General features: G+C 56.0%; 1 protein-coding gene across 2 annotated transcripts; it reads left to right on the forward strand.

Annotated features, from left to right (window-relative positions):
• The first annotated feature begins 8 nt into the window (after window positions 1-8).
• fig4a (FIG4 phosphoinositide 5-phosphatase a) lies at window positions 9-13,300 on the forward strand. Of its 2 annotated transcripts, none has more exons than XM_088404161.1 (23): window positions 9-204; window positions 1,225-1,323; window positions 1,406-1,529; window positions 1,667-1,823; window positions 1,887-1,937; window positions 2,616-2,794; window positions 2,893-3,021; window positions 3,110-3,210; window positions 3,457-3,619; window positions 4,750-4,847; window positions 6,155-6,288; window positions 6,373-6,489; window positions 7,027-7,072; window positions 8,041-8,189; window positions 8,259-8,425; window positions 8,566-8,704; window positions 9,154-9,212; window positions 9,370-9,517; window positions 9,576-9,659; window positions 9,961-10,168; window positions 11,045-11,130; window positions 11,568-11,645; window positions 12,923-13,300. In XM_088404161.1, the coding sequence occupies exons 1-23, from the start codon at window positions 142-144 to the stop codon at window positions 13,098-13,100; spliced, it is 2,757 nt and encodes a 918-aa protein (XP_088260287.1). In that variant the 5' UTR covers window positions 9-141; the 3' UTR covers window positions 13,101-13,300. The 2 variants fall into 2 exon arrangements, with proteins under 2 accessions (XP_088260287.1, XP_088260288.1); XM_088404162.1 differs by having other exon boundaries at window positions 12,677-13,074.
• Window positions 13,301-13,458: the final 158 nt, after the last annotated feature.

Here is a 13,458-nt window from a genome sequence, read left to right on the forward strand (position 1 = left end):
CACGACTGTCACCTGACTCTTGAACGAATGATCGTCGCACGGTTGCGTTTGCTTGCTAGCCAAATCCCGTCCGCGATGCAATGACGTTGCTTTGCTCCATTTGTTCCTCTTGTGTCTCCTTCTTCGGGACAACGAGAAAACATGCATCCGTGTGCGGCTGTCATCAGCGGGCTTCAGAAGATGGTCCTGTACGAGACGAGAGCCGTAAGTCGAGCGAGCGAGAGCTGTCAACGATGCGCGCTCGCCTCTCTTCATTAACATACTTGTATGAGAGGAAAAGCGTTTAGGAGTACTAAATGGCCGATTCTTGTTTGGCAAGTCGGAGTAGCGGGGAGGTGGGGGTCGTTCCTGCTCATGGACGTTAGGTGGCAGCCAAGGCTCTTTCAGGGAGTCCGCAGACTTAACAATGAATTTGTTTCTCGACTTGTCAACTGCGATCGGAGTGTCAAATGTTGAAGTGTACATACTAAGCACACAGGGCTTGAAATTTATGTATATATCATGTGCAGGTCATTAACAATGCAGAAAATGTAAAACACAACTTGGTGACATTTTTTTCAATAATAATAATATTTTTTTTTACAAAAATGGTGAAATTTCATAGTTACTCACACAAGCTAGACGCCATGAAATGTACAAGTTAAACGTTTGTAGCGCTCTACTTGTAGCAACAAGAAAAACTCCTATCCCCTCCTATAAGTTATTTTAAACAGTGACTTCTTCCTACAAGAAGAAATTAGCAGTCAGTCGGCTTCACTAATTTAAAAATGCAACCGCCTCCTTCCGACAAGACGTGCGGTTCCGTGATGTGTCAATCATCTGGGGTGGCACCTGGGGGGGTCTAATCAGATTTCAGGGAGGTCCGGCGCTACCCCGGCTTCCCCTCTAGCTTCGCCACCGCACACAGCAAAAGCAGAGCCCGTTTCCCCTAAATGCCCGTCAAACCGCGGAAGCGCTTTCCATAGCGGCCACGCAGTCCATCCGTCCAGCGAGGCTTCGTACCTCATCCTTGGCCGGTCCTTCTCCAGCCGAAGAGTCCCATCCCGTGACTCCACACAAGCCTCGGAGCTTCGCCACATTTCGGCCCGGCACTAGGTCGCGCGTCGGTCTCTCCTTTGCGACATTCCCCTACTCACAGGCTTTTTTGGAGGGGGGGGGGTTCTTTTGTCCTGTAATATCCACGATCAGCCAAATGCAGTAAGATTTTTTTCCCCCTCTTTGCAGAGGTATTTTTTGGTAGGTAGCAATCCGGCTGAGACCAAGCACAGAGTGCTGAAGATCGACCGCACAGAGCCCAAGGACCTGGTCATCATCGACGATAAGGTGAGTGTCGGTTTGGCACGAGACCGTCGTTCCGTTGCCCTACTTTGCGGGAGGTAGGCAATCCCCACCGGTTGTCTTGCAGCACGTGTACAACCAACAAGAGGTGCGCGAATTGCTCGGCCGCCTGGACTTGGGAAACCGCACCAAGATGGCCCAGAAGGGTCCGTCGGGCCTCTCCAGGGCCGTCTCGGCCGTCGGGATTGTGGGTACGTGCGACGGCGCTCTCTGTTGATGCGCGACCCGACATTACGGCCGCGCGCGCGATGCAAAAAGCATGAAGACGCCCCCCAATGTGCGCCCGTGCCCCAGCCTGACATTTGTTGCCGTCGCCCTTCTCCCGCAGGCTTTGTGCGCTTCCTGGAGGGCTACTACATGGTGTTGATCACCAAGCGCAGAAAAATGGCCGACATCGGGGGCCACTCGGTTTACAAAATCGAGGACACCGCCATGATCTACATTCCTAATGACTCAGTGCGGGTGGCGCACCCCGACGAAGCCAGGTGAGAGCCCTCGCCTGGGATGCCCGCCGTCGTCGCTTGATGGATCTTCTGGCTCCTTCCCAGATATGTACGAATCTTTCAAACCATGGACCTCTCCAGCAACTTTTACTTCAGGTACGTTCTGGCCCCTTTTTTGGCGCTTCTCTTTTGCGCCGCTCCCCAAAAGTCCTTCCGGGCGTTTGCTTCTAAACGTACGGCGCACGTTTGAAGATCATCGCTGGAATGGAATAAGGAGCCTGGATGTTGTTCTTCAGTGCGGCAGACCCGAGCATTCGACGGCTCGTCAGGCACGTCGTGGCCTCGTCGTGGCCTGCGGGTGCACGAACGTCATGGAGCCAAGATCCAAAAATGCCCTCGCAGCATAGCGGATTCCTGTCGCGCTCCTCGTTTTCGCCTCGGGATTCTAAAGCCTCGATTTCCGTGCTTTTTTCTTTGGTTGTTTTTGTTTTGGTTTGATTTCCCTTCAGGCCTTCGCCTTATTTAGGCCTTGTCTACACCTGGTTGGGGGTTTTGCAAACGGGCAGCAAATGTCTCCGTTTTGCCCCATTTGCTATACGCGACCGGTCTTTTTTTCCATCAAAGCCGAATGTTTCAAAAGCTCCGGCCAAAGCGGAGATTTGCCCAAGCCTCCGGTTTCGTGGTTGCGTGTGACCGGCTTCAATGGGGATTTGCGTCATCGCGCCACTCCTTCTCTCGCGGAAGCCCGGGTTCCAAAACGTTTCCGATGTAGCAAAGACACGAAGCGGACGGCTAATTAGCTTGTCTAAGCTTCGCGTTTTGACCGGCCGGCAGCTACAGCTACGACTTGAGCCACTCGCTGCAGCACAACCTGACGCTGCTGCGGAGGCCGGCCGAGCTGTGGGCGGCGGCGGCGGCGACGACCGCAGCCGGGGACGAGGACGACCGGGCAAACGCGCCCGGCAAACCGGGGGGCTTCGACATCTTTGAAGACGAGGGCTTGCCCGCCCAAGGTGAGCCGGATGGGCCCCCGGATGGGCCCCCGGATGGGCCGCCGGACGGGCGGCCGCGTGCGTTCCGCGCCGGCATGACGCCCGCACCTCTGTCGCAGTGGCCTACGGCGTGCGCGCCCAGCCATACTACAAGTACGTGTGGAACGGGAACTTGCTGGAGCGGGTCAAGGAGGCGGTCCACCCGGATTGGCTCACGTACATCATCCACGGCTTTTGCGGCCAGTCCAGTATCCTTTGCGCGGCCGCTCGGCGCACGCGTGCGTGCGCGGGCCGCCTTTGGAACAAGCCGTCTCCTTCACCGTGATGCCGCCGCAGAGTTGTTGATCTACGGGCGCCCCGTGCACATCACCCTCATCGCCAGGCGCTCCAGCAAATTTGCCGGAACCCGCTTCCTGAAAAGAGGGGCCAACTGCCGGGTACGAAGCGCTCGCGGCGGTGGCCGTTTCTGCCTCGCCTCTTTCAATCGCCGGACGCCCCGGCTCCACTAGAGCGGTTTCCTTTTCTTATTTCACGTGCGGAAGGTGCCCTTCCCTTCCTCGACGGACAGGCACGAGGAAGGTGCAATCGAGCGGTCGGCCTGGGACGCGTGACGGGAACCGGGAAGGATGGGGCGGCCGGGGGACTCTCCGGTGACGCGCGTGTCTTGCGCTCCCTTTCTGCAGGGGGACGTGGCCAACGAAGTGGAGACGGAGCAGATCGTCCACGACGCTTCCGTTATGTCCTTCTCGGTGGGAAGCTACTCATCCTACGTGCAGACGCGAGGCTCGGTGCCGCTCTACTGGTCCCAAGACATTTCCACCATGATGCCCAAGCCCCCGATACGACGTAAGGCCGCCGCGAGCTCGCTTTCCTCGTAAAAGTGCGGCGTTTGCGTGGCATTTGGGTCTTTGCGCGGACGTACGGCGCAAGGTTTTTCTCCAAACACAAGACAGAGGTTTTCAAATGCGGGAAAAGTCATTTGTGGTCGTTGGTCAATTAATAGGCACCCCGAGAGGAAATCTCTTCACCCACCCCTTATTTTTGAGGACACCCTCCTCTCGTGGCGGTCCTCCCGGCTGACCCCGTCATCCCCCGTTCCAATGAGAGCACCCGCCTTTTGTCATTTTCTGGCCTCCAATTGTCAGGGGGAATTCTATTCCGCACCACTTCCTATGTCATTCACCTTCCAACGGCACTCCGATTCTCAGCATCTGGAAATATGCCTCTAACGTTCGTTGGGAGCAAAGTTGCAGGTTCCGCGTCGCGTCTGGGAACAATAGCTTGATAAGAGACGCAACAAAACACCCGTCGGGAGAAAGAATTGCGTGTGTGAATGCTAACAATGGCCGATGCGCAACTGCTTAGCTTGTCTTTTCCTTTTTTTTTTTTTTAACGGCTCCCGCCACGCTCCTTTGCGGACTGGGGCTGAGTGCTCCGCGGGGCGGTCGCAACAAAGGGGAGATCGTCCAGTCGTGGGCAAAAAAACGGGGAGTGGTATTGCTGTCAAATATTAGTAAAGGGCTGCTAGTTGCGGAATCGGGATCGGTGACGTTCGAGACAGATGTTTCCGTCGCATACGGCGTGACCTCCGGCGATCCCGTTGCCAACGACTTGTCAGACACTTTAAGGAGTTTCTTGTATGCGTCGCTGTGACTTTGTCGCGGGTGCCAGATAAAGTGGCTGTTTAGCCAGTGGCAATTTGCAAAGCTAGCATTTGGGCCCGGTTTAGTCACCTCGGAGGGCCGCGCTTACCGCAATGGCCTTATTGAGTGTAAACGTGCTTTGTTCTGACCCGGCTCTTGCACCGTCCGGGGGAAAAAAACCCACCCCAAAACGTATTCAAAGCCAATAATAATGGTGACATTGATCGGAGGGGCGGCGGTGTTTGTAAGTCCACCATTTGAACTGGGCTTAGTATAAGCAGATCTGTTTGATTGGTCTCAGGCCGTTGCACTTTTTCTGAATCTCTCCGGCAGTGGACCAAGCCGACCCGTACGCCCACGTGGCAGCCCTTCATTTTGACCAGATGCTACGGCGATTTGGATCGCCCATCATCATCCTCAACTTGGTCAAGGTAGGCCACGCCTCGTCAGCTCGGCCGTACCGTACGAATGAGCCTTTCCGTATTTTGACTCCCTTCCGTCGGACGGGCTTCCGACTAGCTGACAAAGCTTGACGGAGTTTAGAGCGGCGTCGATACGATCAGGCATGTTAGAGCGTTGACTTGTGCCTGTCCAATCCAGGAATCGGGTGCCACAGAACGACGCATCCGGGCTTAGCCGTAAAGTGGAAAAGGAAAAGTCTTGGCGCTCCTATTCGAACGCCACGTTTTTGGGACACGACCGCGACAAATGAAGACGTTTCTCACCATTGATAGACCTGAAACCCGCACGATCCAAATGGACCCGTTATTTTTGTGAGAAGTAAAAATGATGAGATGTTTGTGCGAATTTCTCCTCGCTTGCTTCGGGGGGCTATAAGATTAGCGGGCCGGCCGCGTTTGTCTCCCGCTTCCTTTCACGTGCGGCGCGGCGCACGGGCTTTCTTTGTTTCCTCGGCCTCGTGCGGCAATGGCTCCTTGGGATCTGGCTGCGTTGCCTCGCGCCGCGGGGAGCGCGCGCATCTTTCTCTGGCTCACGTTGTCTCCGGCCACTGCCGCGGCGAGGGGAGGGCCGGGAGAGCCAATGGCGAGCCTCCGAGATCCGCGTGTGCGCCCATGTGACCCCCCCCCCCCCCCCCCCCCCCCCCACACAACCGTGGGCGTTGATAGCAGCATACTCAATGGCGCGGCGCCTTCCAATCTGCGGAACGACGGATGAAATAATAAGCAATTAGCTGTAAAATGATGACGGCCCTTCCGGCGGAGGCTCGTCCTTTGTGGCGAGGTGGCCCCGCCGTCCGAGGAAGGGGATGCAAGTGTGCACGTGGCCCAGCACGTGAATACCTTCTTTTAGGGTTAGGGTTAGCTGCTTTTAATGGCCGCAATGATATCTTTGGTAGGTACGGGCAGAAAAGCGCAAGCCTAAAGTCGCGGTTTACACGGCGGACGAGCTGGCCGACACGTCGTTCAAAAGTCCTCTCGCTTATAGAAATGGGCTTAGCGCTCGGCGAAACGCTGACGAATGCGGCGAGTGAATTTCCAGCGTTTGCGATACAGCTTCATCCGGTTTCCGGTTCACCTTACAGCACGTCCACTTACCACTTTCCTATTAGCGAGGACTTTGCTTGACGCGGGCGGCTCGCTCTCTCCCTCCTTCCCGTCCGCGTTTGGCATTTCTCCCGCGTCGCAGCATGTGTTCCTAGGGTCACGTGCCGCTCGCGCGCACGGGAGGCCGCGCGCCATCTTGCTTGTTACGCTCATCTCGTGTTGCGCCGCGGCAGAAACGGGAGAAAAGAAAACACGAGAAGATTTTGAGCGAGGAGCTGTACCCGGCCATCGTCAACCTCAACCAGTTCCTGCCGCCGCAGCACGCCATCGAGTACATCGCCTGGGACATGGCTCGCTACACCAAGAGGTGACAAGGCCCGCCCACTTTCTCCAGGCGCCAGCGCAACAGCCATACCCAGCCCGCGTCTATGTATGCGACGTTTCCCATCAGCAAGCTGTGCAACGTTCTGGACCGTCTGAGTATGATCGCGGAGAACGTGGTGAAGCGTACCGGCTTTTTCGTGAATCGAGCCGATTTCTACTGTCACGCGCTCCACCCCGACGAAAGGTGAGACTCATTTCCAGAGACGACGCCGACCGCCGTCGGTCGACGGCTTGTTTGCCGGAGAGCGAGCGCCTTTGGTTTTTTTTGAACCGCTTTCAAAAAGGACTACGAAATCAGATCTTTTTTGGAACGACTTTCAAAAAGGACTACAGAATCAGATGTAGCTTGCACCGCCTCTTTAGCTTCTTCCATAGTGTAAATAATACAGGATCCCACCCCTCGGGGCCGCGCGGTACGAAAGCCTCGTCGGTCACCCGTGTCTCGGACGGCAAAAAAAAAAAAATCAACTTGAAGCGGTTTCTTTCACAAATATTTCTCACGACGAACGAAGCCAAATGGACAGCAGAGGTACGTAATCACGGGCGGGAAACGCAGGCGGGCCGACGAGGCCGCCCGCATCGCTCGATGCCGCGTTCGGGAGCGGCCCGGGCCCACGCGGAGCCCCGCTATGACCCCGCGGGTTTCGGCGGCCGTTTTGGTCGCTCGCGACGAGGGGGCTTCAAAAGACGGAGTCTAAACCCCGTCCTTGTTTTTCCACAGGTGGGGAGATTTGGGCGGGAGCGTTTCAGTCGACGGCCGAGCGCAGGTGAGCCCGCTTCGCCGTAACGCGGCATTCGTACACTCGGTCGGGCTCTCTCGATTCCCGGAAAAGCAAAGGAGATGATTGCGTGCCAGCCTCGGTTGACGCTTCCTTTTTATCGATCATTTTTTTTGCCGGTGGTTCAATTCTCTAGGGAGCGTAGACATCTTTCCGAAGTCGTTTTTTGCAGAAACGGTAACATCAGAATTCACGCGGAACATTTCATCTGTCACGTACGCTACAAGTTATAAGCAAAGTTTGATTGTTTTTTTTTTTTTTTTAGTTCTTAGCATCCACTTTGGATTCCTGTCAGAGTGAGACTGTCACTACGATGTGCCGACTGCTTACTGGAATGCCGTCGCCTCCTGGCCGTCCCAGAATGCTTTGCTCGACTGCAATTCATTCATTCAAATCTTATTTCAAGACTGCGTTTCAGACTCCGAAAGGCAGCGCAAACAAAACGCATTCTCTTGGTAGAATCTGCTGCATACGAACGCTCTAGTACTCGGACGGTTATTCCTTGGTGCGTGACGCAGTGACGCAGGTGGAGACCATTACAACGGCAGATTGGAGTGACGGCCGGCCGTACGGGGGAGACCGCGCGGGTTTAAATAAGCCGGGTTATGTGTGGACAAGGCCTTAGCTTGTGCTTTTTCAAATGTTTGCGTCTTTCCAAACGTCGGCTGTTCCGTACCGACGAATTGCCCACCTCTGGGTTTGAACCGCCGGGCGATCGAAACTTGCAAATGCGGGGACTTGAGATACGGTAGTAGCGCCAACGTCAAGGCACTTGTTTCCACTTTAACATGAGTACTTCAAAAAAGATGGCTTCTACTCCTACTTTTATGAAATGTCCATTCGGCCGTTCCGGGCTTATTATGATCAACCTGTTTGTGGGCATTTATCTTTGCAGGTGATTGGATTTGCGGTTCTTCAAATTCCCCGAATCAAACTCGTCGATATGTTCTTCCCAGACGGGCGTGCTCCGGACCAACTGCGTGGACTGCCTGGACCGGACCAACACGGCCCAGTTCATGGTGGGCAAGTGCGCGCTGGCCTACCAACTGTACGCGCTGGGGATGATCGACAAGCCCAAGCTCCAGTTTGACACCGACTGCGTCAGGTCGGCCGCGCTTCGCCGTTCTTCTTTTGCGCTCCTTCCGCGTTCGCCGCGGCAATTCCGGCTTTGCAGGTCCTTTGAGGAGCTGTACGAGGACCACGGCGACACGCTTTCGCTGCAGTACGGCGGCTCGCAGCTGGTGCACCGGGTCAAGACCTACCGCAAGATTGCGCCGTGGACGCAGCACTCCAAAGACATCATGCAGACGCTGTCGCGCTACTACAGCAACGCCTTCTCGGGTTATTACTTTTTCCTTGGAGTTTGCGCTTTGCAGATTTGGCCTACTTTCGGCCCCTTCCTCCTTTGGCCGCCGTCTGTCGAATTTCAAAAACCATCATTTTCGCCTGAAATCTGTTTGGGCCTGCTGTTTGCTTACCAGACGCGGATCGGCAAGACGCCATTAATTTGTTTCTTCAAGTGTACCGGCCGGCGGAGAACCGGCCGCACCTGTGGGACCTGCCCACCGACTTCTACCTGCATCAGAAGAGCACGATGGCCCTCCCAGTGGACAGACGCAGGTGCCCCCCCCCCCCCCCCCCCCCCCCAAAAAAAAAAAGACCAAACACAATTGGCACCAGTCGGTCTGTTTTCGACTCGTTTCTGGGGCTAAAATCGGGTCCTGTTTTTGCGCATCCCTCCCATCCCGGCCTTGGTGCAAACCCGAGGAGTAAATAGAGCAAAGCCTCACTTGTGTAATGACTTTTCATCGGCGGAGCTCAATGCAAAGCGGCGTGTTCTCGACCCAGTTTCTCGCGGCCGCCCGCTTCATTTTTCCACAACGGACCCGGTCGGCTCGTCCTTTGTTCCGAGAAACAGACACGCTCGCTCGCATCCCAAGTCATACTTTGTGCACGCCCGCCCGTAATTCACACAGGACAAACGCCACGAATGTTTTCTCATGTAGGTTAGCTCGAGTGATGCCGCTTCATGTTTGAACGCGTGCGTGTGTTTTGTCTTTGTTTCTCAGCTACACTTTGTGGTGGTCCGAGGGAGTCTTGTCGCAGCTCCCGGTGGCCTATGATGAAGGTAACGGCAAGCTGCGCTAAGGGTTTTTGCCTGCGCAAGGGATGGGGGAATCAAATTGGGCAACTCAAGACAAAATATATCTTAACACAAGTGTTGACTTTCACAAGTCTTCATTTATCACACAAAGATCTAACTGCACAACAAATCTCCTTTGCAGTCCCATGTGAGGAAACCATGAAGAAGTTGCGGGCCAAGCGAGTCGCCCGCTCGGACGAGAGCATCGACATCTACGCGGACTTTTTCCGCCCCTACGAGCTCACCTCCTTTGACGAGACCTTCTGCAAAGCCATGACCAACTCGGCTAGGTTTGCGGGGGCGGGGCGCCGGCGGCGCCGGCCCGGGCTAACCCGTCTCTCGTAATAGGGAGTTCATGCCCAAAACGGTGGGAGTGGACCCCAGCCCCTTCACCGTCCGCAAACCGGAGGAGACGGCTAAATCGGTGCTGGGGTGAGTCTTGGGACCCCCCCCACACACACACACACACACACTCACACAATATTCTCAGTCGCGCAACCTTCACTCCCTCAAGTTGGTGTGACTGTCAAACCTTATTCCAAAGATACTTCTAACGAGAAGGAACAATCGAGAAATGGGATCAGAATAAATCGACCGCTTAATCGGATGAGCTTTTCTTCATCAGGATGGCAGCAAAGCACTACTTGAGTCTAAATGAAGGAGCGGAGTTTGCAACTCTTGACGTATGAGGCGTTTTGTTTGCCTGTTTTTGAGTGCACCTTTTTTGCGGTAGCAACAAGAGCAGCAAAGAGGAGGCACCGGTCCAGAGGAAGACGGCGGCCAGCGCGCCCCCCGCGCCCAACGAGGAGGCCATCTCCAGCTCGTCGGAGGACGACTCGGAGGAGGAGCGCGAGGAGGACGCGGCCGCCTCCTCCGTCTCGCAGCGCTCCGCCCCGCTCAAACTTTGCACGGATTCCGGAGAGAGCGCCGGCGCGCAGGAGGTGAGAACCGACCTTTCGTTTTCAAGGGACGGTGAAGCGTCCGCCCCGAGTTCCCCGCGGCCGGTCGCGCGTCTCCCGAGCCGTCGAGTCGCCGGCGCTCATTTCCCAGCCGAAAAGAAAATTCCAACATGAAATTTGGCACGAGTGCAGAAGGTCTTCCACGAGCTTTGGCCATTTTGCCCCCCGCCCCCTCCTAACAGCGGCGGTGGCTTTTTTTTCCTCTGCAATTTGATCTCATGGAGCCTAATGCTTTTAACTCCAAACTCCATTCGACCGCCCGCTCTGGCCCCTCTGCTTTTTCATGAATATGTTTTTGGGCTCTCACGTGTAAGCCCTTCCCAGCTTGAGGCTCACGTGGCTCGCAGCGCCCCCCCTCAAATCCCCATCCCCACAATGGCGCGGAGCATGAAACGCTGTTGAAATATTTAAACGTCAGATGACGACCGTATTTGCCTTGTAATATCTCATGTCCCGCGCCAGCGCGCGTGAGCCCGCACGCGCGCGGATGACAGATTTGCAGGCGTGCGTTCCCAGCCGCAGTGGGCCGGACCGGCCTCGGGAAAAATCGCTTCCCCGATCGAACCGAATCGAGTCCCCCCCTCGGGCCCGGCCGAGATTCTCGCCTCCGACATTTAGCCGGATAAAATTTGCGGGCTCGGTCGTTTCCAGAATAACCCCAAAGTAAGACAGCTCCCTGTTTTGCTCTCGCGATGCTTAGAACGCTAAAGACGCGACCGACAACAGCGAGAAGAAATTGCCGCTTTGTTTTATTGCTTCGATTACCTCGATGAGAAGGTCGATCGATCGTCGACGTGCGAGCGAGCCCCCGCGCCGTCGCGGCCGACATATCCGAGCGATGCGCTTTCCCTCTTTCAGGAGCTCCGGCGGCAGGTCTTCAAGGAGCCCTACGGACTCCATCTGGCCCGCTCCCCGGCCGAGCAAGACCTGCTCATCTACCGCCGGTAGGGATTTGTCTCCCGATCGCGCAAAGTCCTGTTTTGGTGTCCCTTACGGAGGCGGTAGGACATAGTCGAGTGCGGCAGAAGCTCTGTGTCTTCCGAGGCGCACCTCTTTGCCTCTTCAATCAGTCACTTGTGAATATCATGAACGTGAAACTTGTGTCACGCGTACACGTGTCCCAATTTGTTTTGGTTTTTGTCGTGCTTTTTTGTATTTGACCTCAAAGCGTGGATATTTTGTGGACAATAAGTGGAAACGGCGAGGGGAGACGTGTTTGCGGAGGCTCGTTTGGTCAAAAGAGAGCCGCGCCTGCGATTTGGCCGCAAAAGTGCGCGAGCGGCACGCGGCCATCGACCGCGCGCAACCGAGGCGACTCCGCACGTGCGGCCCCTCCCCCCGAGGGAGGAAGGCGCCTCTTATCCGTTGTATGTTTTGACAGGTTCGCGGGGCTGGGCGAGAGCCAGCAGCGCCGAGCGGCCCGGAGCGAGCGCCTCCACCTGGCCGACGCCATCCGCATGTGAGTACGAGGCAAACGCGGCCGGCGTTAGCACCGGCTCACGGGCGCCGCCCCGACGGGGGAAAGGAAGCCTGACCCTAACCCTCGGCGTCGGGCGTTTCAAATTCGATTGAAAAGGCGGGGCCGCGTCGCGCCTTTTTCCCCATTCGCCAGCAACCGAGCGCGCTCTTTGCGGTCTGGGCCGCGCCCAAGCTTTTCGGGGCCCTTCCCTCGGTCCGTCGGGGCCCGGCCGACATACCGTAAATGTACCTAGGCGCGGAGGACGCCGGGCCGGGTCCGTCTCTCGGTACGCGTCGGTCACGACGTCAGAAGAGCTTATGAGGAGCAGGTAGGGAACGGGGGGACCGTAAGCGACGTGACGTCTCGCGCCGATTTTGGGAAATTCCCCCGACGGCTCGTACGGCCGATTCGGTTAGCGCTCGGACGCGGAGGGGACGCGTCCCCGGTCAAAACGGAAGCGTCTGGGACGCGGGCAAACGGGAGGGCTGGAATAAACGGTCCGCGTAGATGACCTTTCTGCGCGCGTTACGCAAGCGACCCGTCTCACGGCCGCTCATTGAAACGCGCCGCGGTCGCTCACCGTAGAGGACCTAGCGGCTCTCGGCCCGAGTCCTATTACCTTTGCCGAATTGGGACAAATAAAATACAAATGAATTCAAATTGAAGCCAGGTGAAAATTGCCGTTTGAATAACGCTTTCTAGTCAAATGTAAAGTTTGGCCAGTGGAAAAATGGAAAGAAAAGGTACAAAATATACGCTTGAATAAAATAAAAAAAAACAAGCGTTCGTTTTTATGCTGCAAAATGAACGTTACGCTAACTCGTTCGAAACCAAATTACAATAGGAAAATACAATGTTTGAACTAAGTCGTTTAAATTTCAATTTTTTTAAGTAAAATGCTCATTAGTTTTTAATGAGTGACCAAATAAAAGGGGCTCCTCCGCATCTTTTGTATGCATGTATGAGATTTAAATGTAACTTGAATACTTTGTAACTTGAAGCATTTGTGCCCCCCCACGTGAAATTCCAAGATGAGGTGATGGATACCATGGCATTTGAATTGAAATGGAAGCCAAGTAAGAACCGAAGATCTCGCAAGAAGGACTTAGCCGCATACGTGACGCGGCCGCCGCGTTTTAGACTCCGGCCGTCCGCTCGGGGACGTCCCGGGCCTGTGCTCGCTCGGCGACGACGACCGCCGATCGGCGCGGTTGTCCACCGACCTTTTGGACGCCGCCTTCGGGTGACGCCCCGCCGCCTTGTGTGCGCGCGCGCAGAGAGCCGGTGTCCCGCTTCCCGGAGGACAGCGTGTACGCCGCGTCGCCGCCGCAAGTGGACGACGAGAGCCGGGAGGTGTTCTGGAGCCACGTGATGGCGGCGCGCGGTCAGGTCAGGCCCCCGTGCCGCCACGACGCCTTGATGTACAGGGAGTACGTCAAGAACCGCTACATGTGATGTACAGCCGCCGCGTGTGATGTACGGGCACGACGTCAAGGAGCGCCCTGACGGATTAGCTCAGCTTGCTTTTTTTCTGGACGATTTGAAAGCAGCTTCTCCTGTTTCGTTTAAGCATCGTTTTTGTCTGAATCTTACGCAGCCGCCTTTTAAGCTGCTCTTAGCTTTAATCCATGTAATAAAAAGTACAAATGCCCGAACGAGCTGCGTTTCGGAGCCTACGTAGCCGCTCCGAGCGGACGGTACGGTCGGCGCCTCCGCGTTCTCCGTCCGTCCAAGTCAACGCAACGTCCTTGTGAAGGATTCCCGTAGTCGGGCCGACGGACTCTGCGGCCGAGTTCCGGGACGCGGCGTCGAC

The sequence above is a fragment of the Hippichthys cyanospilos genome, chromosome 20 (genome assembly GCF_059441005.1).
Source record: "Hippichthys cyanospilos isolate Australia breed blue-spotted pipefish chromosome 20, RoL_Hcya_1.0, whole genome shotgun sequence".
Lineage (NCBI taxonomy): Eukaryota > Metazoa > Chordata > Actinopteri > Syngnathiformes > Syngnathidae > Hippichthys > Hippichthys cyanospilos.